Source organism: Vicugna pacos, chromosome 7, assembly GCF_048564905.1.
Source record: "Vicugna pacos chromosome 7, VicPac4, whole genome shotgun sequence".
In the NCBI taxonomy this organism is placed as follows: domain Eukaryota; kingdom Metazoa; phylum Chordata; class Mammalia; order Artiodactyla; family Camelidae; genus Vicugna; species Vicugna pacos.
The window spans coordinates 3017780-3044132 of NC_132993.1; the positions used below are offsets into that span (position 1 = coordinate 3017780).

The following is a 26353-nucleotide window of genomic DNA, read 5'->3' on the forward strand; positions in this document are numbered from 1 at the left end:
TTCTGCATGCCCGCCCTTGGGCTTAGCACTGTGCTCTCTCCCCAATCACTGCTCCTGTCCCATGGTCGGAACTGCCACCTGAGTCCTCGCCGGAGCCTGGAAGCCCAGGGCAGGTCTATTTCCTAGCTAGTGAGGAGGAGATCTGTATTACAAGGAAGCCCAGGCAGTTACAGGATGCTAACTCAGCGTGGACACTTTGCTTTAGTGAACAAATATCCTGTAGAATATTTTAAAGGAGGAGGGCTTGCCTTGCCCACCGAGAACCCCCGTGTTCATGCTGCCCAGAGCATGGGCCCTCACACGAGCCTGCCCACTGCACAGAAGAACCCCTGCATTTCCACATTTACAGAATCTTCTTCCCAGAAGACGTGAAACTGTATCTAAGTTCTTTAAATGATGATGATTCAGCTAATAAGATGGTCTCATTTTTTTAATGGGAAAATGGACTTAAAGGAAATGACCCCAAAAAGGCAGCTTGCAAGAAAAACAGATCCAAAGTTGTCTTCATAAGGTCTCTGAATAGTTGAGGATGGGATGTCACGCAATGTCCCCAGAGAGGCTCTCTGCCTTCCTGAACTCTAGAGGGGTCCCCTTTCTTTGCTCCAATCCCAGCAAGTGACTGCTCACAACACCCCTAAAATAAGCAGGGAAGGTCAGCCCCCACTGCTGATTCACAAGGCCTGAGGAAGCTGCTCTGTGAATCCACTGGTGTCTCCCAGGGTCTATTTTAATGATCTGCCCGAGGAGAACTAAGCAGCGATTAAAAAAGATAAGAACCCTCAAGATCTTCTGAGAAGGGAATTACAATATAACAGCCTGCTGGTTTCCCTCGACTCCTGAGTCTGCAGACACTGGGCCGTTCAGGCCACCTGCTGTCATATGGGGACACCAATGCAGTCCTTGCCATCCTTGCAAGCCCTCCAAGGCCTGCTACTGCACAGCTGGAGCCCCACTGGGTCCCCACGGTGCCTCCTCTGCCTTTTCTAGCTGGGAGAGTGTACTCTCCAAATGCCAGGATGAACAGCAGCGACCTGGTAATACCTTCAGAAATAGTTTTAAAAGGAGGAAAAGGGACACAGGTATCCAAAAAAAGTCCTTTCAGCACAGCTCATAGGTCTTCTTTCGACTTGTGTTAAGACCAGAGCAAAGTCCTGCTGGAAAGTCAAAATAAATGGAATATTAAATGGAACATTTTGGGGGGTGGAGTTTAGCCACCTCCTCCATCCCCCTCCCCCAAATTACAAAGTAGTTGAAACCTCCACAGCAGACGGGCTGAATTCTGCAGCTCTGAGAGAGGCCATTGTCCGGAGGTCCCTTTACTTCAAGTTCACCTCGGCAGATGCTCCCTGTGGCTGTGCATTACTGATGGACCAAGGGTCTTTCAAAAATAGAAGTGGGGGAGAGGACAAAGGCAGACCCCAGCACACACTCAGCACTTCATTTCTCGGGCCAGCTCCGTGGCTCAGGTGGCCACAGTCATGCGAATACAAAATCATTCAGTACACACACACACACACACACACACACACACACACACACACACACCCGCGGGCGCGCACGCACACACACGCACACCGAGACCCGGGCACACTCCCGAAAGCAGCATTACCTGTTCCTGCTGCTGCACGGATTTCCCTGAAGCATTTGGCTCCTTGGCTGTAGTCATGATCTCCTGTCCGGGGTGCGCAGCGGCCCGGGGGCCGGTGCGATCTGCCGGGGAGTTTGGGGCCACCAGGGTCTAGTCGGCGGGAGGACTAGGATTTAGTCCATACTTCCGAAATCACACGGCTACTGGGGTCGGGTGGGGGAGGGCGCGGGGGAGGCCAGCCTAGTTTTCTCTTTCAATGCAAAGAGCGGAGCGCGGATCCGAAGAGGGGAGATGCTGCGGCTCAGCGGGGCTTCTCCAATTAGCAACGGCCTCTGCAATCGCCACAGAAACAATGATAACTGCTTAGCAACCGGCAAGTGGCGGCGCGGTGCAGGAAGGGGACCCGAGCGATGCGCGCCGCTCCCGCCCGCCTCCCGCGGCGCACGGCGCATGCTCGGCCGGCGGGCAGGGGAGGGGACTGGGGAGGGGGCGCCGGGAGCGGAGGGGACGCGGGCGGGGCGTGGCTACAGCCCCGGGAACTGGCCGCCAACCTGCTCAGGGGGCCGGAGCTGCGCCCCCGCAGCAGTGCTGCCGGCAGGTCGCTCCCGGGCAGGGGGCCGCTACGGGGGCCACAGGGCGAGGGGCTTTGTTCCTCTCCTCTGCCAAGTGCCCGGCGGCGTTTGAGGAGGAAGGTGTTCCATGCGCACCAAAGAATGGCTTCCCTTCTGTTGCCCGGGGTGCGGGGTTTGCAGGAACGCTAGCCATCGAAACCTTGGCCTTTATTTTAAATAAATTGAGAGAACTTATTATGTTCCATCCTTTCACTCAAAGAAGCTTCTTTTTCTTTTTGAAAATCAACCAGGACCTCAAGGGTGTCTGTTGGTTAAGAGAAAAAAAGAGAAAGAGAGAGAGAAGCCCATGGACTGACCTTACAGGAACTCAAGGGCTCCCGCCGAGTCCTGGGCACAAGGAGAACGCAGGGACAGAGGTGGCCTCCTGCCCTCCCTGCTGGATGTCCCCGAGCAACACTGCTCCCGCCCTGCCGCTGCCCCTGGCTGGACACGAGTTACAGGCGGAGGAGAAACGCAGTGTGGAGACTGCGTCCGGCTTGACCAGCTGGTAGCTTGCAGGTGGGAACACCTGTGCCTTCCAGAACCCGGGCCGCTCCGGGCGCAGAGGCCTTCTGCGGCCCCTCTGCGTTGCCAGCGCACTTCCTCGTGGAGAGGAGGCAGAGCAGATAGACTTCCAGTTACCAGGTGTTTAACAGGAGACTTCCCTTTGTTCCGCTCCTTCCCAGGGCCCCCCGACCCCCGTCATCTTACAAGAACAAACACACACCAGCAAAAGCCCAGGCATCGTGTCCCTTTCTGGCATTGACAGTTGAGTCCAGACAGCATTGCCTGGTCACCTTGACGGCAGCCTGAACCAAATTCTAAGTATCTATCTGGCGCAGATTCCCAAAGTTCAGTACGGGCATCTGGGAGCCTGCCTGGCTTGGCCGAGAGTGCAAAAAAAAAAAACAAAAAAAACAAAAAAAATGTGCGACATCCCTGCCACCGGCTCAGGCTGTGGCTCCTGCTGCGTCCGCCTGGTATTCAGACTTCCCCGCAGGGTGGGGAGTTTCCGGGGTGGCTCCCTACGTCTGTGGCCTGCTACCAGAGAGTTTAAAGCAAGGGTTACCACCCGGGTGGGCTGGACTGAGTGCGCCAGGCCACACAGACCCCCAAGGGAGTCGCTGTGCAGTGATGCTCCTGAGGGAAAGATGCAGCCAGTGCAGCGCGAGGTCCCCAAGCAAAGCTGCCATCGAGGCCCCGCAGCAAAGACTCAGAAAGGAGACCTGGGCAGTGAGATGAGCAGCACCCCTCCCCTGGAACGGCTGGGCCACTGCAGCCCCCGGGGACCTTGGTGATGGGTGAGACCAGCAGCCCCTGCAGCAAAATGTTTCATTCCTGAGCACCTAGAACTGGTCTGTCCTCCAGAGTTCCCTCTTCAATTAAAACCCATTTTAACATCTGTTAACGTCTGCGGAAGGACCCACTGCTAACTCACGGGGTCCATGAGCACCGCCCAGGACTGATACCCAAGGGCGGAGACACCAGCAGGAAAGGGAGAGAAGCAAAGGGAAACAGGACTCGCCTGCTCAGCTGGCTCCCTGGGTCCAACCAAGTCGGCGGGGGCCCCCAGGGTGCTCAGCTGTGTCCGGTGGGGAGTGATCTGAAACCCTTCGGGCACTTCTATTTGACTTCTCAGTAAAGGCCTTAAGTGTTACTCTACATCGAAAATGAATATGGGTAGAATGCAAAGTTTATGCACATTTGCAAGATTATCCTGATACTTCAAAGGAGTCTCCTGCTGGCTTCAGATCTGCAGGTCCCTTGGGCGCTTGCCTGGCCAGCCCCTCCCAGGTCTCACACCCCTCCTTCAACTATATCTGGTGGAAAGGCTCTCGAATGGTGGGTTGATGGAGGCCAGGTTGTGCCACTCGGAACCTTTCTGTGGGTCTTTCTGGCACCAGGTACCCAGTAGCCAACTTTACTGCATATTTTGACTTTGACTGCTTTTCAAAGAGAAAGGGTAGGACTTCCTGCCAACTCAGACAAGGATGAACCCAGAGGACATCACAGGGAGTGAAGTAAGCCAGTCACAGGACAAATACTGCGTGATTCCACTTACATGACGAATCTAAAACAGTCACACTCGCGGAAGGAAGCAGAGAATAGAATGGCTCTGCCAGGGGCTGGCAGAGGGGGAAGGGGGCATGGGGAGTGGCTGGCTGTTCTACGTGTATAAAATTTCTGTTATGCCAGATGAGAAAGTTCTAGAGCTTTGCTTCAAACACAGCTCTCTAGTTAACAACACTGCACTGGACATTTATAAATCTGTTATGTGAAATAAGTCAGACAGGAAAACAAATATGATTTCAGTCATATGTGGAGTATAACAAACAAGCAGAAATAAATGAACAGAACCCTCCTACCCTGTTGGTGGGAATGTAGTTTGGTGCAGCCATTATGGAAAACAGTATGGAGATTCCTCAAAAAACTGAAAATAGAGTTACCACGTGATCCAGCAATCCCACTCTTGGGCGTATATCTGGAGGGAAGTCTAATTTGAAAAAATGCATGCACCCCAATGTTCACAGTAGCACTATATACAATAGCCAAGACATGGAAGTAATCTAAATGTCCACCGACAGACAGCTGGATAAAGAAGGTGTGGTATATTTATACAATGGAATGCTACTCAGACATAAAAAAGAATAAAATAATGCCATTTGCAGCAACATAGATGGACCTGGAGATGGTCATTCTAAGTGAAGTAAGCCAGAAAGAGAGAAAAATACCATATGATATCACTCATAGGTGGAACCAAAAAAAAAAAAGACACAAATGAACTTATTTATAAAACAGAAACAGACTCACATACGTAGAAAACAAACTTACGGTCACCAGGAGTGGGGAAACGGGGTGGGGAGGGATAAACTGGGAGCTTGGAATTGCACACACACACTGCTATACATAACATAGATAAACAACAAGGGCCTACTGTGCAGCACAGGGAACTATACTGAACACCTTGTAATGGCCTACAATGAAAAAGAATATGAAAAGGAGCACATGTATGTACACGTGTGACTGAGGCATTACGCTGTCCACCAGAAATTGAAAAACATAGTAAACTGACTATACTTCAAAATAAATATATAAATAAATGGTGGGGGGCACAATTCAGCCCCTAACACATGGTAGCCTCACTTTACTAATGAGAAAATTGAGGCTTAAAATGATTAAGTAGCTCCTCCAAAGTCACAGTCAGTAGGAAATGGCAGAGCCAGCATTTAGGTCCTGTTCTGCTCCGTCAGAACCCTTGCTACCTGACAGGCGCACATGCAGGCTCCCTGCATCTCTTTAGACCCTGGCAAGCGCCCGGGCAGGAACCCGTTCCCTGGATTCTCCAAAGGACAGTTCGGGTCCCGACTCCTCAGCTCCTGCAAGGTGGCAGGCAGCTTAAAGTGTCCTGCCAAGTCCTCCCTCTGGGCAAGTCCCTGTGCGGACCTAGGAAGGAGCGCATTTGAAGGAGCGCAGGAGGGACTCAGCCCTTCCCTGGTGAGTGGCTCCCTGTGCCAAGGGGGTGGGAGAGAAGCCATTGCAAGCCAAGTAGCTTCATCCTGCAGCTGAGCACCTTCCTGGAGCACCGAGCGGGCTCTCCACTGAAGCCTGCTTCTCGGCCCCGCCCACTCTTCCCTGCACTTGCCGGACATGGGCAGCTGAGCCTGGCAGAGCGCGGCAGCCCGCCTGCCAAGGAAGACGCCACCAGCTGCCTGTCTTGCCACGTTACTCACCTCCCATCGCAGCTGGCACTGTTGCCCAGCTCTACTAGAAACCTCTCAGATCCGGCCATCAGCTCCCTTGCGTGGACCCGAGGCACAGCAGTCTGGGGCAGGGGCACCTGGACAGGGGCTCGTCCCGTGGCCATGAGCCGGCCTCCATCCTGTCTCTCCCCCAAGGCATGTCTGACAAGGGCAGCTGGCACAGGTTCAGCTCATTAGGTTTATTTGGGGACAGGCAGACCTGGATCCCTCTGCAGCTCCACACAATTTCTCACCCCTCTGATTTCCACTCACCTGGCCCTGAATATCCAATCAGCTAAACAGCTTTGCTGCAAGAATCTCTCCATCAGCGAGTCTTCATCAAGCAGCTACTAGGTGCAGACAGCGAAGCCACCTACAAGAAACCACCTATGCTGGCTGCCTTGCTGCTGTAAGGTTGAGATCAGAAGGCCCTTAGAGTGAGATACTGGAAGTTTTTTTTTTTTTAAGCATGAACCATCTGCAAGGGAAGCCTCTTCTAGCTTACAGTTTCCTGAAAACAAAAGCAAATATGGGTAGCTAGGTAAGATTCCCTGGAGAGTCAGGCCAGGATCCAAAGAAGCAAATTTAAAAAAAAAAGAGTTTATATATATACACATACTGAAAATGACCAGGGGGGAGGAGAACATGGATGTTTCCTGAAGACTGGGTTTCTCTAGGGAAACAGAACAGAGAGAGAGAGAGAGAGAGAGGGAGATTGGTTTAGTTTAAAGAATTCAAGGAATTGGCTCACTCCATTGTGCATGCTTGCAAATCTGAAATCTACAGGGTAGGGTAGACCAGAAGGCTGGAAACCCAGGGAAAAGACTATCTGGTAGCAGAATTTCCTCTTTCTTGGCGTGATCAGTCTCTTTCCTCTTAAATCCTTCAACTGATTGGGCAAAGCCCACCACATCGCGGAGAGTAATCTGCTTTACTGAAAAGTCTACTAATTTAAAGTTAATCACATTAAAAAGCCCAAATCCTCCACAGCAACATCTCGTTTGACCACGCTGACACATAAAAACAGCTATGACAGGTGATAAGTAGAAATGACTAGTAATGCATCTGTCAGGGTGAATGTTCTTAACTTACTCTTCTTCTCCACTGCCCCTCCCCCACCACCCCTACCTTTTCCCATCTTTCTACCTCGAATGCTTGCTACCATCTTAAACCATGAAATCAAGACCATTCATGGGAGAAAACAGAAGGGTCTTGTGAGAAGAAGTAGCTGTCACATTCTTGGGCTGCTAAACTCCAAATTTCATACACAAAAGAGAGAAAGAAACTTCTCTCTTACCTGGGCTCAAATTAATACAGTACAAGTTCCTCTCTGTCTTCTCTTCATATTACTGCTAACAGTGTTGTTGAATGTTCTACCCCCCCATGCCTGTAAATCAAAGAAGTTAGAACACTCCCTCACACCACACACAAAAACCAACTCAAAGTGGCTTAAAGACTTAAACATAAGACAAGACACCATGAACCTCCTAGAAGAAAACACAGGCAAAACGTTCCCTAACATAAATCTCAGCAGTGCTCTCCTAGGGCAGTCTACCCAGGCGGTCGAAATAAAAGCAAAAGTAAACAAGTGGACCCTAATTAAACTTAGAAGCTTTTGCACAGCAAAGGAAACCATAAATAAAATGAAAAGACAACCTACAGAATGGGAGAGAGTATTTGCAGATGATGCAACTGACCAGGGCTTAGTTTCCAGAATATACAAACAGCTCAATACAGTAACAGAAAAACAAAAAACCCAGTCCAAGAATGGGCAGAAGACCTAAACAAACATTTCTCCATTGAAGACATACAAATGGCCAACAGGCACATGAGAGAGGCTCAGTATTGCTAATTATCAGAGAAATGCAAATCACAACTACAATGAGGTATCACCTCACACCAGTCAGAATGGCCATCTTTAAAAAGCCCACAAACAATAAATGCTGGAGAGGGTGTGGAGAGAAAAGGGAACCCTCCTACACTGCTGTGGGGAAAGTAAATTGGTGCAGCCGTTACGGAAAACAGTATGGCGATTCCTCAAAAAACTAAAAATAGACTTACCATGTGATCCAGTAATCCCACTCCTGGGCATGTATCTGGAGGGAACTCTAATTAGAAAAGATACAGGCACCCCAATGTTCACAGCAGCACTGTTTAGAACAGCTAAGACATGGAAGCAACCTACATGTCCAGTGACAGATGACTAGATAAAGAAGCTGTGGTGTATATAAATATCCATACTACTCAGCCATAAAAAAAGAATAAGCCATTTGCAGCAACGTGGATGGACACAGAAATCATCATATTAAGTGAAGTAAGCCAGAGAGAGAGAGAAAAATATCGTAAGACATCACGCATATGTGGAATCTAAAACAAAAAGACACAAAAGAACTTATTTACAAAACAGACTCACGGTCATAGAGAACAAACTTACGGTTACCGAAGGGGGAAGTGGGTGGGGAGGGATAAATGAGGAGTTTGGGACTAGCGGATACACACCACCACTATATACAAACGGATAAACAGCAAGGTCCTGCTGGACAGCACAGGGACCGCTACTCAATACCTTGTAATGGCCTATGATGAAAAAGAACCTGAAAAGGAATATATATGTGTGTATAAAGGAAGCACTATGCTGCACACCAGCCATTAACGCAACATCGTCAATCGACTATACTTCAATTAAAAAAACTGTCCCCCTGAAACTATAGCCAATCAAGTCAGGAAGACGCGGGAGCTGGTCTGTCTAAGGAGACCTGCTAAACGTGTGTGGATCTCTAGATGCAGCAAACGTGTGAGCTTCCAGCTTGGGTTGCACGCACTGGGCCCCGGGCCAGAGCCAGCCCACTGCTTGTTATTTGAAACGCAGTTTTGCGGGGACACGGCTGAGCCCGTCCATTCACGTGTGGTCCAGGGGCAGTTCCTGTGCTACGAGGACAGAGTTTACACTGAAGCAAAGACCACGTGACCTGTGAAGTGTAAAATGCTTTCCCTCTGGTCCTTTGCAGGGAAGGTTTGCAGACCCCAGGTCGAGAGTGACCTGGTTACACAGCCATCAAAGTTACATCGGCTCGCTCAGAGTCACGCATTCAACAGAAAAACAAACCTTGTTTCAGGGCCGACCATGTCTCCCACCCTGCAGAAGGGAAGACCACAGGGAGAAGGCCTAGCGCTTCCTACCATCAGCCGAGAAGGCACATCCACAGGAACGCAACTGCCTCCTCTCCTGGCGGCGGTCCCCCCACCCCCACTGCTGTCAGTGTCTCACTCCCTGTCGGGAGCCTGGGGCTCGACCCCGGAGCCTCCACACACCCTCCACTGCGCATCCTCTCCCAGTGCCACACCGGTTCCATGGAATGGGGTTCAGTGCCCGGGAAGCAGGAACCTCCCGTGGATTTGGGAATCCTGAGAGCATTCAAATGGTTTGCAGAATCCATGCCTCCATCACTTAGAGTAAGTGTTCATAATTCTTTGTTTGGAGAAATGAATAATGTGGTTTATTCAGAGGAATTCAATTACAAGTCACATTTGAATGATTTTCATCTTTTTCTAAAAGATGTTTCCGTTGCTGATAAGAAACTTTTACAAGGTAAGGTGGTACTAACCACTCTTCCTGGCGAAGAGGCCACAGGAGGCTTGTAAGCCAGTGTGCCAGCTGCCCAAGAAGCCAACGGCCCCATGTTTACTGAGAAACTATTATGTGCTCTGTACAGAAGTCAGAAAATGTGCTCCCACAGCCACAGTCTAACAGGAGAGGGAAGCTTGTAACACGTAAATGCCTTAGGAAGTCCAAGGAGAAAGATGTGATGGTGGCGGTGGGGAGGGGCTTTGGAATCAACCTGGGTACCCATCCTTGAGCAGGGATGTGCAGAATGCTCTGGATACATACCACGCAGAGCTAAGCAGTGACAAAAAGCAAGGTAATGTGTACACAGAGCAGCATAGACAGATTATAAACACAGTGCTTAGGGCAAAAAAAGAGAAATATAGACACGTTGACACATGTATACACCTATGTATATATATGTAAATATATATTTACATAAATCACATATATGCATGTATACATAAACCCAAACTATTTAACAAACAAAGATGCATTCACAGAAAATATGTGTTTTGCGAAAACACATGCAAACACAAAGCTACCCACCAAACATAACAAGTGCTGATGAAAAGGAAATAGATTATGAGCTGAGTAAGGAGAAGGACAGGGGGAGGGAGGAAGACAGGTAGGGAGGGCGCCCAGGACAAAGGAGGGGGAGGAAGGCAGGCGTGGGCGTTGCTTGGACCTCTGGTGCCAGCGTGATGCAAACTGCACCTCTGTCAGTAACGGTGGAGAGAGTCAAAATAAAACGTACAGGAGCCCTGCATGTCACTTGTATCATCTTATTCAATCTTCACAACAGTGCCGGAAATAGCTGTTTGATTCTTAATTCACAGATAAGACAACGGAGGCTTCGAGAGACCGGATCATTTGCCCAAGGTCACACGGAGGGTGCTCTGATTGACGGGCCTGGCGTGAATCCACAGCTAAGGCCAGCTCTCCGCTCTCTGCGCAGAAGCGGCACGTTCCCCAAATGCCTTCCAGCTGGAAAGGTCTGTTTTTGAGTCCAGGTAGACGTTCCAAGGGTGATAATCAAATTTCTCAAAACTGCCATTATGCAAAAACCTCTTAAACCATCTCCCAGCTCTGTTCATGCCCTGGCTGTTAGATGGCAGCCCCTGTTCAGCTGGCAGGGGGACCAGACGCAAGGCTAACCGTGTGACGTTTTGAAAACCTTGTTGCAAATGTTTCATGTTTCATCCGAAGCAGCTTGATTCCATTCAAATCGCTTTGCCTTTGCCCTCTCCCCCTGACCCATCTCGTACCTTTAAACTCAGGCAAAGAGCAAGGGCACCCTGGCACCCAGGCAGGGGGCCACCCGAGCTGGCCACTCATGGGTCACGGCTGGCAATGCCCGCTCCCCCATGGGCGCCTCACACCGCCAGGGTGACCTTGGCAACAGCCGCTCGGCAGATGCCTTGTTTATGGTCTCCAGCGGCCCCAGCTGAAGTTTCTGGGGCTGTTCACGAGGCCAGCTGTGCACAAGCTCCCCTGTTATTTGGGTAACTCTCGGCGCAGCGGGGGACTCAGACACTCCTGCTGTCACACTGTCATCAATGGTTGTTTCAGGGCAGATGTCCTCAAAGGAGCCCCCGGGTCACCCTCCTGGCTTGTGTTTTGCATCCTGTCTGGTTTCCCAGAACCTCTGCTCACCTCCTGCCTTCTTGTCGGGGCGGGGCTGTGTAGCAAGCAGATCGGGGTCCGGAAGAGTTTTCACACCCCCGTGGGAACACGTCTTACGTAACAGGTCCCACCAAGCCTTTAAGTTCTCCTGCTTCGTTTTCAACACCGAATCAGTAAATAAGCAGCTTCGTGCAGGACATTCCCAGAGAAGGAGCAGCTAATGAAGTCGCTCTCATCCAACTTTGCAAAACACATCTGATTTGGCTTTGGGGATGAGTGTAAATGACAGAGTAAACGGTCCCCTTATATTGGAGACACATATAAACAGTGGCAATCTAAGACACCTGGTGTTTTCTCTTGGGCGGTAACAACAAAGCAAGGGCACTGGCAAAGGAGAGTCAAAGAAAACATCAAAGCACTAGCACTGGCTTCGCCCCAGCCCCTCCTCGCTCAGAAGCTCCTATTCATCCTTCAATGCCCAGTTCAAATACCACCTCCTCCGGCCCCTAGACTTCATCCCTTGCCTCATTGTTCTCCCATCACACTTTTTATGTCCCATACTTATGTGAAGTCCTTGTCACATCACAGCATCGTGGCCCACTTCCCTGCCTGGCTTCCTAGCCCCACTGTGGGTTTCTCCAGGGCAAGGCCCACATAAAATGATGCGTTGCCTGTCAGTCAAAGGAATGAGTTTTACTGATTTCTTATTTGCACACCCCAGGTCCGTTCACGTGCTGGCCACGTGTAAGCCCCACGTCCAGGCTTCCGCTGCTAAACACCCACAGCAGCAGACGGCTCGCAGCATGTCGTCAGAGCGAAATCAGACCCACTGGGTGATCCGGGGCCGCTCAGTGGTGCTTCCCACTGCGGGGCTGACGTCACCTTAAGGCCACGTCTTCCTCTTTGTATCTCCTGTGCTTAGTACACAGAAACCAACAGAAAAGTGGATGTGTTCGGGAGAGAACTTTCAGAAAACCTGAGTGTTGCCTCGACAGAAATCAAGAGGAAGGCGCCTCCCTCCTCACGATGCTCCAGGAGAGGCAACACCAGACTGTTCACTGCAGGCAACTCAGCACCAGAAAATAAATCCAGACAGACTCACAACGCGCGACGTCCCGCGCGGAGCTGCGGAGCGCAGGGTGGTCACGGGGCCTGCGAGGTGGAAGCCAGCATGTAGGTCGCCCTGGGAGGGCGGGACAGCGTCCAGAGGACGAAGGCTGGACTGGCCCAGCCAGATGCTTTCAAACCGTGCTGCAGGGACTGTCCCTCACACCGCCAAGAGGACAAGGGTGGGAGACGGGGCTTGCCTGGAACTTGGGACCCCGTCCACCCACCCCACCCGTGCCTCAGCATCTGCCCTCTTCGGGTCCACCCGGCTCCCCACCCAAGACGGCCTCTCGAAGGAAGAAGGATGAAAGGATGAACGATGCCCACTGAGGGGGAACACTTCGAACACTTCAGAAATCAGAGATGACACCCGCTCGAGGAAGGGACGGGTCTTCACCTCGTCAGACAAGCGTGGAAGGTTCCGAGCCCCTCAGTGCATCTTTGGCTGAAATGAGAACTAGGTTAAAATCCTTAAGAACCAGAGCCCGGCCTATCCAATCACAACAAAAAGAGAGCGTGTGTCTGCGCTTGAGTGTTGAGTGGGAGGCCCCCCGGGTCCCCCGGGGGGCAGAGCTCAGGGACAACCACGGAAGACAACGACCCTCTCAGGAAAATTAAGGAAAACAAGGTTCATGTCATGAAGTTGATTCTGCCATTTAGCATGCCAACCAGCGTTAAAGGAGAGAAAGTAGAATAAAACAGAAAACAGAAGCGGACACAGCTCTCAGCAAGGGTGTGGTTTTGCGAAGCTTTGGGGAAGTGGGGTCACGTGTGACAGACGAGAAAGCTCTGCTCCAGGTTCTGGGGGGGACGCTGCGCCTGCCTGTGGGCCTAGGGCTCCCGTTCATTCCAGGCCTTTCCCGCCCTTTCTGAGGGTGCCCTGGCCCCGCAGCTGCTCCTGGACGCTTTCAGACGCTGATGCGGGAGCCTCAGCCTCCAGCACCCAGTAAGGCCCCCTTTCCAACACACCCGCAGGCCACCGTGCCAGGCCGAGGGCCCCGGCGCGGCGGGGAGAGCGCACCTGAAGCGGATGAGGGCTCGTGACCGACCGCGTCGCTCACCAAGACGCCCGGCCGCGCTGGGACGGAAAGACTGGCCTGTGCTGAGCGCAGCGCCCCAGGACGGCAGCCGCGCTGGAGCTGCGCCTCCGAAGGAAGCAAGATGGAAACCAGGATGACTGACACGTTCTCAAAGCCCGTCCTGAGCATGATGCCAGGCGGGAAAGAGCGCGGTCCGTGTGGTCAATTCACAGGGAGGTCGAGATGCGCAGACACACGCCGCTAGACACAGAACAGACAAACAACAGGTTTCTTCTCTAGGGCACAGGGCGCTCTTCTCAGTATCTTGCAGTGACCTCTAATGAAAAAGAGCATGAAAAGGAACGTATATACACGTACGACTGAAGTTAGTCTGCACACCAGAAACTGACACAGCATTATAAGCTGACTATACTTTAATTAAAAAAAATAAATAAGTAAACAAATAAATAAATCTAACCACCCCTCCCCACCAAAAAAAAAAAAGAATTCTATTTAAAGAAATCAGCCTTGGCTTTGAAGGGCTCCCAGTCTCGTGGGAAGGCGGACAGACAGACAGTATCTCCAGATGAACGCGAAGGCAAGTGTGTGCTGAGCAAGATCAACGGACCCGTGGTTCTCGACGGCTTTTGTAAGAAGTCCCAGTGGAGTCACAGGGGCCGGGGTGACTAGTGGAGAGAGGACTGGGCCGTGGGACATCGGGTACAGAGGAAGGGTGGCAATGGCCAGGAAGGCCCTTTGAGGGGCTGCAGGGCATCTCGGGTGCTGGGGCGCACAGTGGGCTGGGAGGTGTGGAGCTGGCCAAGTTCAGATTATGAGGCGTCCTGTTTGTTAACGGAACAAACTCTACCCGGCAGACAATGGATGAAATGATGTAGGCAATGAACTGTCATGAGCAGATCTGCCATTTAGGAAGGTCTCTTTTCAGCGTGTGGAGAATGAACCAGGACAGGGATACCAGCTTAGAAAGTTTCTGGAGTCGTCCAAGCAAGAAATAGGAAGCGCCCGCAGTGAAACAGTGCGGATGGATAAAAAAGAAAAATTAAAAGTGTATATCGAGGCTGACCTCAAAGAACCTGTTGACCAATTAAGAGTGGATCCATTTTCTTTGGCTAAATTTAGCTACAGTACACAGATAACCCCCTGGAAAGCCCGGAGCGAGGGACCGCCAACATCAGAGACGCGTCCCTCACTTCCGCCTTTCACTCGTCCTCTTTCCCTGGCGCTCGCTGGGCCCACGTGGAACTCACTGCGCAGCAATTCTGTGACGGTGGGGATACACCGTACTGGTTACGCCCCATTTCTTTTTCAACAGCCTCTCCATCGACTGTTCTGCCAAGCGTTCTGGTCCCTCCAACTATTGTATTTCAACCCGAGGGCTCCTGGGTTCCTTATTTTGATTAATCTGGTCCGTGTGGCTCATGGGGCAAGAGTAACTCCGGGTTCAGGACGTTTAGCTTCAGTGCTGACTTTAGAATAAATATTCGCGTCTGCCCCCCCACCCCATCCCAAATTCATATGTTAAAACCAAACTCCAGTGTGATGGCATTTGGAGATGGGACGACTAGGGGGTGACCAGGTCCTGCGGACAGAGCCTCACGAGTGGGATCGGTGTCCTGGGGAAGGAGGCCCTGAGGGCTGCCTCGCGCCTCCCGCCACGTGAGGACACGGTGAGAAGATACGAACCAAGAACGACCCCACCAGCCACTGAACCTGCCGGCGCCTTGATCTTGGGCTTCCAGCTTCCAGAACAATGAGAAATAAGTGTCAGTTACTTATGAGCACCCCCCTGCCCCCGGCTACAGCATTTTGTTGTAGACTCCCCAGCAGACTGACACCCTGCACGCTGTCCACATCCGGCTCCCAGTTCACATGGTGTTTGTTCCCTGGACTCTGGAGGGGGCTCGCTGAGCAAAAGTCCACACAAATGCGATGTCAGTCCTGCCCCCTGGAGGAGGAAGGTGTGCTCCCTGGTGTCAGCGCAGGGTCTGCCACTCACACGGGCTGTGTGACTCGGAGAGGTCACCACCCCCTCTGGTTTTGTTACCCAGCCGGGGTCCTGCAGGGGCAGGTGCCTGCCAGCCTTGCTCGCTTGTGCCCCGCCCACCTCGTGCTTTGCACACAGCAGGTGCTCCCTAAGTGAGGATGTCCATTGTGGAAATGAGAAGATTGAACCAGCCCAAAGGGGCACAGTGCCGGTGTCTCTGACTCTGAATCAGGTACCACCAGTGCCCCGCAAGCCACTGGTCCAGCGATGGGACTCAGATGGGAAGGACTCTCGGTCGTGGGCTTGGTGGCCATTGGCCTGCATTTGCTGTGCCACACGGAGAGCTTGGTCCTGCCGCTGAGTGGGGAGTGGCGTCTGGGTCATTTACTGAGTCTCAAATGCTTCTCTGCCTCGGCTGAGGGTGGCTTCTTGTTTCTCACCTGGATGTGCCTCCTGCCACCCGTTTCTCCTCTGCTATCCTTTGAGACTCCACTAACTCTCACGGCCAGCTTTTCTCTTCTTTCATCAGCATCCTCTTCTGCCTGGAACTGCCTTTTTATGCCACTCTGCAAGCCTTCCTCTTTGTTCAACCCGGTCCACACTCCTGACACACATTACTCATTGCACTTCACAAGTACAGACAGACAGGTGACAGGCTGTCAGTCTCGGAGTGGCAGAGCCTGTGAGCACTACACTAATTTCAAAATCAATCTCTCCTGAAATTTATTTTTGTGTCGCCCATGATTGTCACGTTCTGCATATAACTTCCCCTGTGCATTCACTTTAAGTAGAATCAGGTTTCTTCAAGTGTCCATGAGGATACCAAGTCCCGGGGCAGAAATTTACAATCTGCTTTATTCATCAGCACATTATAAGGCCTTAAACCAGCGCCCGGCGTGGAGCAGGTGCTCGATAGATAATAGCTGAAGCATTCACGGTCACACCGGCTTCTTCCTCTGCCACTTGCAAGGAGCAAAGCTCAGAGGGAGTCATCTCGGGGATGAAACTGCTTTATGTGAGTCATGGCTTCCACAGGGAGGATAACCTGCGCCCTTACATATGATGTCATATTATTCAAGCCTGCCTTAAAAAGCGGGCAAGGCATACATCGTCTCCCCTCTCGAGAGGAGTAGTTGTTGCAGATGGCAGGTGTGCTACCGGTCTGGGGTCCCTCAGCGAGTCGGCCGCAGAGTGCAGGCGGCCCAGTCCTCTCATCCCGAGTCCCCTGGACGTGGCTGCCGGCCCTACAATAGGAAACCGGTAAGGGGAGCATCCGGGGGACCCTGTCCTGCGCTCACAAGTCCTCCTCATGTGTGGAGGGGTGATATGGGGTCAGTGGTGGCTTCACTCTGCCACATGGGCACCGTGGCTCCCCGGTCCCACGTCCAGTTCCAGTCCTTCACCGATCAGTCCTGCCTTGTGTGTCGTGACTTCCAAGGTCTCACCCCCTCCCTGCCACCCCCTCGCCTCACACCCCTCCCCCATCTCTGGGCAGGAGGTTCGCCCAGCAGAGCTCCCCGGGCTCCACTGCGGGACTGCATTGTGTCACATCAACAATGAGCGAGCCCCCCCCCCGCCACCTGCCACCATCACACCCCTCGGTAAGTCTCAGACAAGCAGACTCCAGAAGTCAGAGGAAGGCTCTCATGACTCCAGAGATCCCGAGCTCAGGGAGGGGTGTGGCCGGGGCATCGGGGGGCCAGATTTGAGATGCCCGGGGGCCAGGGCATTGGGGGAAGCCCTCACACTCCCCTGGGTGGCAGTGGCCTCAGCCCATTTTTATCAGCCTCATTTTCTGTAGAAGTTCTCTCCAGGGGTGATGGCCAAATCCTCTAAAATGACGCAGTCACCTTCAAGATGGACGCTGCCCCCTCACCTGTTATACCCTCAGTGATTCGGGGACAAAAATAGCAGGACCATCTCTGGGCAGCCCCCCCACCGCCACCTCCTGCTCTACCAGACGCTGCTGTTTAATGAGGGAAGGTGGAAAGTGACAAGAGCCCCTTCTGCCGGCCCTGCGGGGAGTCTGGCTCCAGAAGCATGACTGAGCTGCCGGTGTCGGCCCGCCACACAGATGGGCCTGGCGGGAGGCCGGCCGTGCGCCCTGTCCCTCTGCTGCTCCCAGCTCCCGTCTACACGGCAGCTCTGCTGTTAATTCTCTCTTCTTCTCTTGAGGACAGGGTTCTTGGGAAATGATGGCAATGCAGAAGGTACGTCCACGTGAGGTTTGTCCAGCTGCATGACGGCATGACACTTACCTAAACCAGATGACAGCCAACACTAACTTGGGAGGTTGTTTTTTTGCACCAAGTAGGATTTGTCCAAACCTGAGACAGCCAACCCCACCAGGAGGAGGGACCCCCCTCTGCATTTACAGACGCAAGATCAGCCGCGCTGAAACCGAACACCCCCAAGTGTCCGGGAAGGTGGATTTCTGTCCTCCCTCCCCTCGTAAGCCTCCAGCGCCCTCAGAAGACAAGCCTCCCTGAAGCATGGACATCCCAGGAGCGGAGCTGGTCGGGGGTGTGGACGACGAGGCAGCGGCCTCAGGGGCCAGGGAGCGTCAGGGCAGGAGAGCTGTTTCCTCGGCACCACGGAGATGGTCCCCAAGGCCACAGAGAAGCTCCACCGGGAAGACACAGACGGCTCAGGACAGGGACAGGGCCGTGTGAGGTCTGCGCTTGAAGGCCAGCTGGCCACTGACTCTGGACATTCGAGGAGCTGTGCCTCAAAATGAAAATCTTGTCAATAATCCCCTTGCCTGGTGGAGAACGTGCTCCTCACAGTCACTCCACAGGTGAAGCTGTCTCCTTGCCAGGCCATCAGATGGACACACGGCCCTGCTGCCTTTATCTAAGGGAGCACCACTGCCCTGTCTGGTCCACTTCCCACGATGGCCCGAGGCACCTGTGACCTGCATGGCCCCAAGGACCCAGAGGCTCAGTGTCTGCCCCGAACACACAGCTGGAGGTTAAGCGTCACAGTCACTCCTGCTGCTTCGGGTGCGCGAAGATGATGAACCGCCCTGTTGCAGATTTCACATGTAAGTGACACGTATGATCTCTGTCTTCCTCCCCTGGAAGCTAACGCAACACTGCAGATCAGCTATGCTTCAACTGAAAAGAAAAGGAGGATGAAATTGCCCAGGGCTGTCGGTGGAGATGGAGGCTGACTCAGGGCCTGGGTGGGGGACCACGTCTTCTTATCCCCGTCATTGGACAAAACCATCTCCCGCCTCAGCGACTCCTCCTGCCCTTTCTGTAAAACGTAGGTGCTCTTCTCAGTTCTGCGGTTTTGAAAAACTGAATTGATTCTTTTCCCACATAGGGCATACAAACTCTGAAATATTTAGCACACACATCCAGAGCACACATATTAAAAAAAAACAGTATTGAGGAATTAGCTGTATTTTCTTGGAGGTATATTTCAGTACGATTGGGGAAGACAGACGACAAATGGTTCTTGAGAATGTAAGGTGAAACAGGTTTACAAAGTAGACCCTTGTCTTGCTTGTTGTCCGTTTGTCAGAATGAAAAACACGCCCAAGTTTTCTTGCAAAAAGTTAAACTGTTATCTCTTTACAGACTTTGCCTTTTCTATTTCCTAAACACACAGTGCTCGGCATATATTTCATAAAATGCACAGCAGTGACCATCCGTCCTCAAGTGAAATGGAGATCACCTCTGCATTGGGACAGTAATGCTTTTTCTCATGGGAAATATAAGAACCTACCACGCTTCTCAAAAATTATAATATTCATTATGTCACCATCTCTTCACTTTTTAAAAATACTTTCTCACAGAAACTTAGTATAGCTGTGTTTTTAAACACACACACATACACACACACACACACACACAGAAGCATACCTTTGAGACACTGTGGGTTTAGTTTCAGACCACTACAATAAAGACAACATTGCAATAAAGCAAATCACACGCAACCTTTGGTTTTCCAGTGCATGGAAAAGTTATGTTTACACCCTACTGTTGTCTATTAAGCGTACAATAGTGTTATGTCTAAAAACAACAAGATACATACCTTAACTTAAAAATACTTTATTGGTACTTTTCTGGTGGCAGCTTGAGGATTTTCTATGTGCAGTATCACATCATCTGCAAACAGTGACAGTTTTACTTCTTCCTTTCCCATTTGGATTCCTTTTATTTCCTTTTCTTGTCTGATTGCTGTGGCTAGGACTTCCCATATTATGTTCAATAAAAACAGTGAGAGTGGGCATCCTTGTCTTGTTCCTGATCTTGGAGAAAATGCTTTCAGCTTTTCACCATTGCGTGTGATGTTAGCTGTGGGTTTGTCATAAATGGCCTTTGTCATGTTGAGTTATGTTCCCTCTATGCCCACTTTCTGGAGAGTTTTTATCATAAATGGATGTTGAATGTCATAAGTTTTTTCTGCATCTATTGAGATGATCATATAGTTTTTATTCTTCAGATTGTCAATGTGATGTATCACAGATTTGTGGATATTGAAAAATTTCTGCACCCCTGGGATAAATCCCACTTGATCATGGTGTATGATCTTTCTAATGTGTTGTTGGATTCAGTTTGCTAATGTTTTGTTGAGGGTTTTTGCATCTATGTTCGTCAGTGATACGGGCCCTTAATTTTCTTTTACTGTGATATCTTTGTCTGGTTTGGGTATCAGGCTGATGCTGGCCTCATAGAGTGAGTTTAGAAGTGTTCTTTCCTCTGAAAATTTTTGGGGTAGTTTGAGAAGGATAGATGTTAACTCTTCTCTACATGTTTGATAGAATTCACCTGTGAAGTCATCTGGTCCTGGCCTTTTGTTTGTGGGGAGTTTTTAAATTACTGATTCAGTTTCATGACCAGTAATTGTTCGGTTCACATTTTCTGTTTCTTCCTCGTTCAGTCTTGGGAGATTGTACCATTCTAAGAATTTGTCCATTTCTTCTAGGATGTCCATTTTGTTGGCACGTAGTTGTTCATAGTAGTCTCTTATGATCCTTTGTATTTCTCTGGTGTCAGTTGTCACTTCTTTTTCATTTCTGATTTTATGGATTTGGATTAACCATCAACTGAGCCTTCAATGAGTTGAAATCTTTTTGCTAGTAGAGGGTCTGACACATTTACCAAAATGTGACACAGAGACACTAAGTGAGCAAATGCTGTTGGAAAAATGGTGCCAATAGACTTGCTCGATGCAGGGTTGCCACAAGCCTTCAGTTTGTTAAAAAAAAAAAAAAGGCAATGTCTGTGAAGTACAATAAAGCAAAGTGCAATAAAATGAGGTGTGCTATATATAATGAAATTTGCCAGTTAACCAGCTTTAAGTCTATAATTCAGTGGCAGTTAAATATACTCACAAGGTTGTGCAACCCCACTACTATCTACAGCCAGAAGGTTTCCATCACTTCAAAGTGAGACTCCGTAACCACGAAGCAGTAAGTCCCCTTTGCTCTCCTCAGCCCGTGGTGACCTCTGACAACTCTCTCCCTCGATGGATTTGCCTATTCCAGATATTTCATGTAAGTGGGATCACACAATGTCTGTCCTTACTGTCTGTTCACTGAGTATAATTTTTTCAAGCTTATCCATGCTGTAGGACACATCAGACCTTCACTCTTTTTTGTCTGTGTGACACTCCATGGCACGTACAGACCACCCACTTGATGTATCTATTCAGCAGCTGATGGACACTTGGGTTGTTTCTGCCTTTTGGCTGTTGTGAATAAGGCTGAACAAATGCTGCCTCCTCATTGCCAGGGCACTGAGTCCTCAGTGTCCAAGCCCCTGTGTTCAGTGCTGTGGGCACTTTGCCTGTTTGTATTTCAGAAGTACAATCAGTTGGTTGAAATTTGCATGACTTCCCCATTTCTTACGTTCTGCAAATCGTCTCAAAGTCCTGGCAGAATCTGGTAACAATGACTCCATTGGTCTATAAGTCAGCTACAACAGGCACCTCTCAGTCCACAAGCTGACCAGAGGGGGATCCGGGACTCACTCCCCGACTCTCTGATGAGCATGATCAGGTGTCTTCTGGTGACTCTGCTTCCTCAGTTGTCAAACAGAGCAGATACTACCTGCCTTTCGTATCTTATATGAAAGTCAGGAGGATCAAATGAGCCAACGTTTGGGAAAACGTTGAAAGGCAAAAAAGCTCTATGTTAGCACAACGTATTACTTTCAAATTTGGAAACAGCTGTTTTCGTGCATCTGCAAAGATGACTGGAGTGATCTGGGTCCAGAAGCACCTGTTCCCTTGACCTCGTGGTGTCAGAAGAACAAGCCAGCCACCAACATCCCCGGGACAGCACACTGTCCGGTGCACTCTGCGTGGGTGGCAGGCTGATGTCTGCTCACCGTGCGCTCTTATGCCTGGGGTTGCATGGGGCGCACTCGGAGTCCTGCTTGACCCTCCGAGCTTCTGTCTGGGAAGATCCCAGGATCGTCAAGGATGCTCAAGGTCTGTCTACACAGGCCTGCCCCAGGCATCCTCTTTGTGCTTGGCATTCCACAGTGACCTGTGCTACGTGAGCTTCACAGAACGACTGTTTGTGCTTGCTGTTATTGTTATTGTTATTGTTGTTTGCCTCGAATGGAGAGTAACTTCCTTGAAGAACACCTCGCCCGCGGTGTGTGCTCCAGGGAGCCCCGCGTGCTGCTTCGCCTTTATAAATGCTCACTACGGTCCTGCTGGCGATGACGAAGATGATGATGAAGGTGATCAGGGCTGATGTTTACTAACAAACACCAAGTTCCAAGCATACGTACAGTTCCTGTGTATTAACTCAATTCTTTTTTTAATTTAAAAAAAATTTTAATCCTTTTTAAAAAATTTTTAAGTATAATCAGTTTACAATGTTGTGTCAGTTTCTGGTGTACAGCATGACAGTTCAGTCATACATATACATACAGATTGTTTTTCATTATACGTCACTACAAGATATTGAATATAGCTCCCTGTGCTATTCAGTAGAAACTTGTTGTTTATCGATTTTATATACAGTAGTTTGTATCTGCAAATCTCAAACTCTCAATTTATCCCTTCCCATCCCCTTTCCCCACTGGTAACCATAGGTTTGTTTCCTATGTCTATGAGTCTGTTTCTGTGTTGTAAATAAGTTCATTTGTGTCTTTTTTTTTTCTTTTAGATTCCACATATGAGCGATCTCATATGGTATTTTTCTTTCTCTTTCTGGCTTACTTCACTTAGAATGACCATCTCTGGGAGCATCCATGTTGCTGCAAATGGCATTATTTTATTATTTTTATGGCTGAGTGGTATTCCATTGAGCTCAATTATTCTTGAACCCCACAATGTAGGCAATTTCCATCCTCATCTCACAGCCGGGTAAGCCTAGGCAGAGAGAGTTGACACCACTTGCTCCAGATGACACAACCGTTGTCAAGTCCAGGATTCCGAGCCAGCTGGAATGTCTTCGCTAGTCTCCTCTCAGGTGAGAGGTCTCGGGCGGCGTGGGAGGGGTTCTAGGACTCAGCAGCCAAGCAGGTCACGCTGGTGGGGCCCCCGGGGTGGGCGGAGGTGAGTCCAGTCCCAGCTCAAAGAGGGCTTACGGTGGACCCCACCGCCTGCATCCTGACGGGGTGGGAACTGGAGACAGGCTGTGCGTGCTGACCCTTCAGATGTGGACGGGTATTGCCCCTGGGACCGGAGCAAGGTGTCAGGTGGGCAGATGTCTGGGGATGCTCTGGCCTTCGGGCGTGGCTTCAGAGTCACCATTTAACCTCCTGTTCTACACGGATCAATTATGATAGCTTCCAACCCCCGTAGAAACCACCCACAGTCACCTGCCCAAGCACACTGTAGAGTCTTCTGTTTGTTTGGTTCTGTTTTCTCGTGAAAGGCGGGAGAAGTGTCTGCACGTCTAGTGACTATAAACAAGCCATCGCGTACGAGATCTTCCCAGGGAGCATTCAACTTGGTAACAACTCCAAGGAAGCCGCACCTCAGGGAAGGCCAGGCGCAGCCTTCCTCCGCAGCACACGGCTGCTCCCCCGTTCCAGTCTTGAGTCTGAAGCCACAGCTGTTCCCCCGGGGAGGGGCGCACTCTTCACAGCCTGCACCTTCCCCTCCCGAGGGGTGTGGGGAACAGAGAGGAGGGAAGGCCCAGGAGCAGGAGATGGCATAAAAATTACCCACGGGGGAAGCCAACCTTTACCTGAGGGGTGGCAGCCTCTACCTTGTTGCCCACATGCTGTTTGAAGACGTGGGCACCGCTGCGGATACCTGCATAGGTGGGAGAACCCTAAGGTCAGCTGCAGTGGACGCGCAAGATCACCTGGCGAAGCACCACCATCAAATGCGTGCTACGTACCCGCGCCCGGCTGATGGGGCCACAGGCAGAGTGGGACACGGAGGGACAAGGTAGTCATCGGCCTGCTTGGAATCCACCAGACCTCGTCCAAGCCCGCGCCGACACTCCAGCTACACAGTGTCCTCGACGAGTCCTCTCTTGGGTGGGATGACTGCTCCTCTGACAATGAGGAAACCAAGTTGTAGAAAGTTTATGTCATTGAGACAAAGTCACAGAGACCCACGTCTCAAACCGGTTTTTGACTCCAAACCCTGTATCTCTCCGTCTTTGTGGCGCCCGGCCCCGAGGACCTGGGGATGCTCTTTTAGGCAGGATGAGGGTGGTTCACATTTTTCTCAGGTGGCAGGATGGAGACCAAGGCCACAGCATCAGAGAAAGTTCAAGTTCCCCAATACATGGTATGACTATAAAAGAGGGGCCACTGACAGAAACACGTTGTGGCGCTAAAATCCACCTGTGTGCCAATTTCAAGCGGGCCCTGTCCAAACAGCACACTTATTCCAGAGACCTTACACCCAGACACAAGACGCATCTGAAACCCCACACAGCACGGTATCCTGACATCTCCTAGAACATTCTCCTAAGGACACACGGTGGCTCATCTTTGGACTTGTGGCTACTTTGACTTTTAACAAGTTAGCACGAGTTATGCATCTTGACAACGGACAACGCTTGTGTTACGTTGCATAATTCTCTCGGGGTCTGTCACCCAGTTACGTAGAGGAGGACAAGAGATTCAAGGGCAACTCACAGACGATCTTGAACCCGGTTCCCAGGGCAGAAGGGCCCGCGGAGGGGGAGGCTGCCCGGTGCCTGATCCTGTGCCAGCCCTCGTCATCTCGTTTCCAGCATAAATCCTGGCGTTTAAAACTATGCTCATCACATATCAGTTACACAGGCACCGCTTCTGAGCCGTGTGCCTCGGTCGAGTGTCTGAACCGCCTCAGTCTCCCCACCTGCAAAGGCGAGACGGTAACCGTCCTAACCTCATGGGGTGACTGGGAGGACGCACATTAATACACAGAAAGGGCTTAACACAGGGCTTGACACGAGCGAGTTACCAACTCCTGCCGGCCTCACACTGCGCGACCAGAACAGGGAGATACAAGCAAACAGAACAGTGTCCACACTGAGATGTTCCCAGGAATGATTCCCGGCCTGCAGGTACGTTGTTTTTGGAGTGGTAAGGAACCTACTCATCAGCGTTATTAATCAAATCCCAACGCAAATGAATGAGTAGCCAATTATCAGTAGGCGTATTGCAGCCGTTGTGCACCGAGCAGCTATAGGAGACGGCGCCCGGCGTGGGGTGCGCCGCCTCCAGTCCCCACGCAGCCCTGCCCAGGTGCTGGCACGGTGTCCGCACAAAGGGACCGAGGCTCAGCGGGGACGTGACATGTCTCAGGACAGGGACAGCAAGTGGAGGGCAGCTCCAGCCCAGGGCCCGCTGTCCCTACAGCCGGGGGTGACCTGCGCTCACCCTGCCCACGAGCCTGTACTCCAGCCTCAGGCGTGGGGTGAGTTTTAAGAGATGCTTCCCTGAAAGATTAACTTCTTGGGTCCTCAGCTCACGCTTGTGAGGCTCCAAGGGATAAATTCACAGTTTGCATCAGCTTTCAGCCTAAACCTCAAGTGCTCTGTGACGGAAACTTTAAAAACCCCACTAATACTAAGAGTAGAGGAAGGGCGAGCACTGGGTCGCTTACAGGAATGACAGGCCGGCTGCGCACCCCTGGATTGCAGAGTGATTTCTCCCGCTGTTGGCCCATCCACATGCAGCTCCAGAGATAAACAATTATTTTAGTTTTATCTATGCTAAATGGAGCTTTTATTTCAAAATATCCTGCTGACTATTCTTAACATCTATTTAAAGTCATAAAAATGTTCTAGGCTTTGAATAGGACATAAGCATCATTATTCAAAACAAGGCCTAATCTGCTTATTACCCCCAAAGAAAGAAACAGGATCCTTTCCAGAGCTTTTTAGAACTGTTTTTCCAAAGGATCCTCCCCTGTGCAGTTACTGCAAGTGGGTTTTTTATTTAAAGCTAAATCCTTCTGAAGACAAATGGTGTAAGAACCAGAGCAAACCTTGGACTTGCCAACATGACCCTGAACAGGAAGACCCTTAAATACATGACGTGTCCCACCCCCAGCACGATTCAAGATCATTCAGCACTTTCTCACCGCCCAGGGACGCACTGATATCATTTTCTAGGAGTGTATCTGAATTCAAAAATCTAATGAGACCCTGCGGTCTGAGCACAATTATCACCCGCACCACAGTGAGAAAGGCTTAACATGGCTGTATTTTAGACGACTGGATAAAGATGTGGTGTAAACACACACACACACACACACACACACAACGGAACACTACTCAGCCATAAAAAAGAATGAAATAATGCCGTTTGCGGCAACATGGATGGACCTGGAGATGATCACACTGAGTGAAGTAAGTGAGACAGAGAAAGGAAAAATCATGTGATATCACTTACCTGTGGAATCTTTAAAAGGGGACACAAATGAACGTATTTACAAAACAGAAACAGACTCACAGACATAGGAAACAAACTTATGGTTACTAAAGGAGAATGGTGGTGGGATAAATTTGGAGTTTGGGATTAGCAGATACAAACTACTATAAAATAGATAAACAAGAAGGTCCTAGTGTACAGCACAGGGAACTGTATTCACTATCTTGTAATAGCCTGTAGTGAAAAAGAATATGAAAAGG

The 26353-nt window shown here is 50.6% G+C and overlaps 1 protein-coding gene across 3 annotated transcripts in view; it reads right to left on the reverse strand.

Annotated features, from left to right (window-relative positions):
* The window catches only part of DPP6 (dipeptidyl peptidase like 6), an 837334-nt gene that overhangs the window by 409260 nt on the left and 401721 nt on the right, over positions 1 to 26353 (reverse strand). The window contains exon 1 of one of the 3 annotated variants that reach the window (XM_072964104.1): positions 1610 to 2024. The exons of the other annotated variants lie outside the window; for them this stretch is intronic. Within the exon in view, the coding sequence (XP_072820205.1) occupies positions 1610 to 1666 (57 nt within the window). The 5' untranslated portion in view covers positions 1667 to 2024. Of the gene's footprint in view, positions 1 to 1609; positions 2025 to 26353 lie in introns of those variants that run through there. 3 annotated transcript variants of the gene reach the window in all.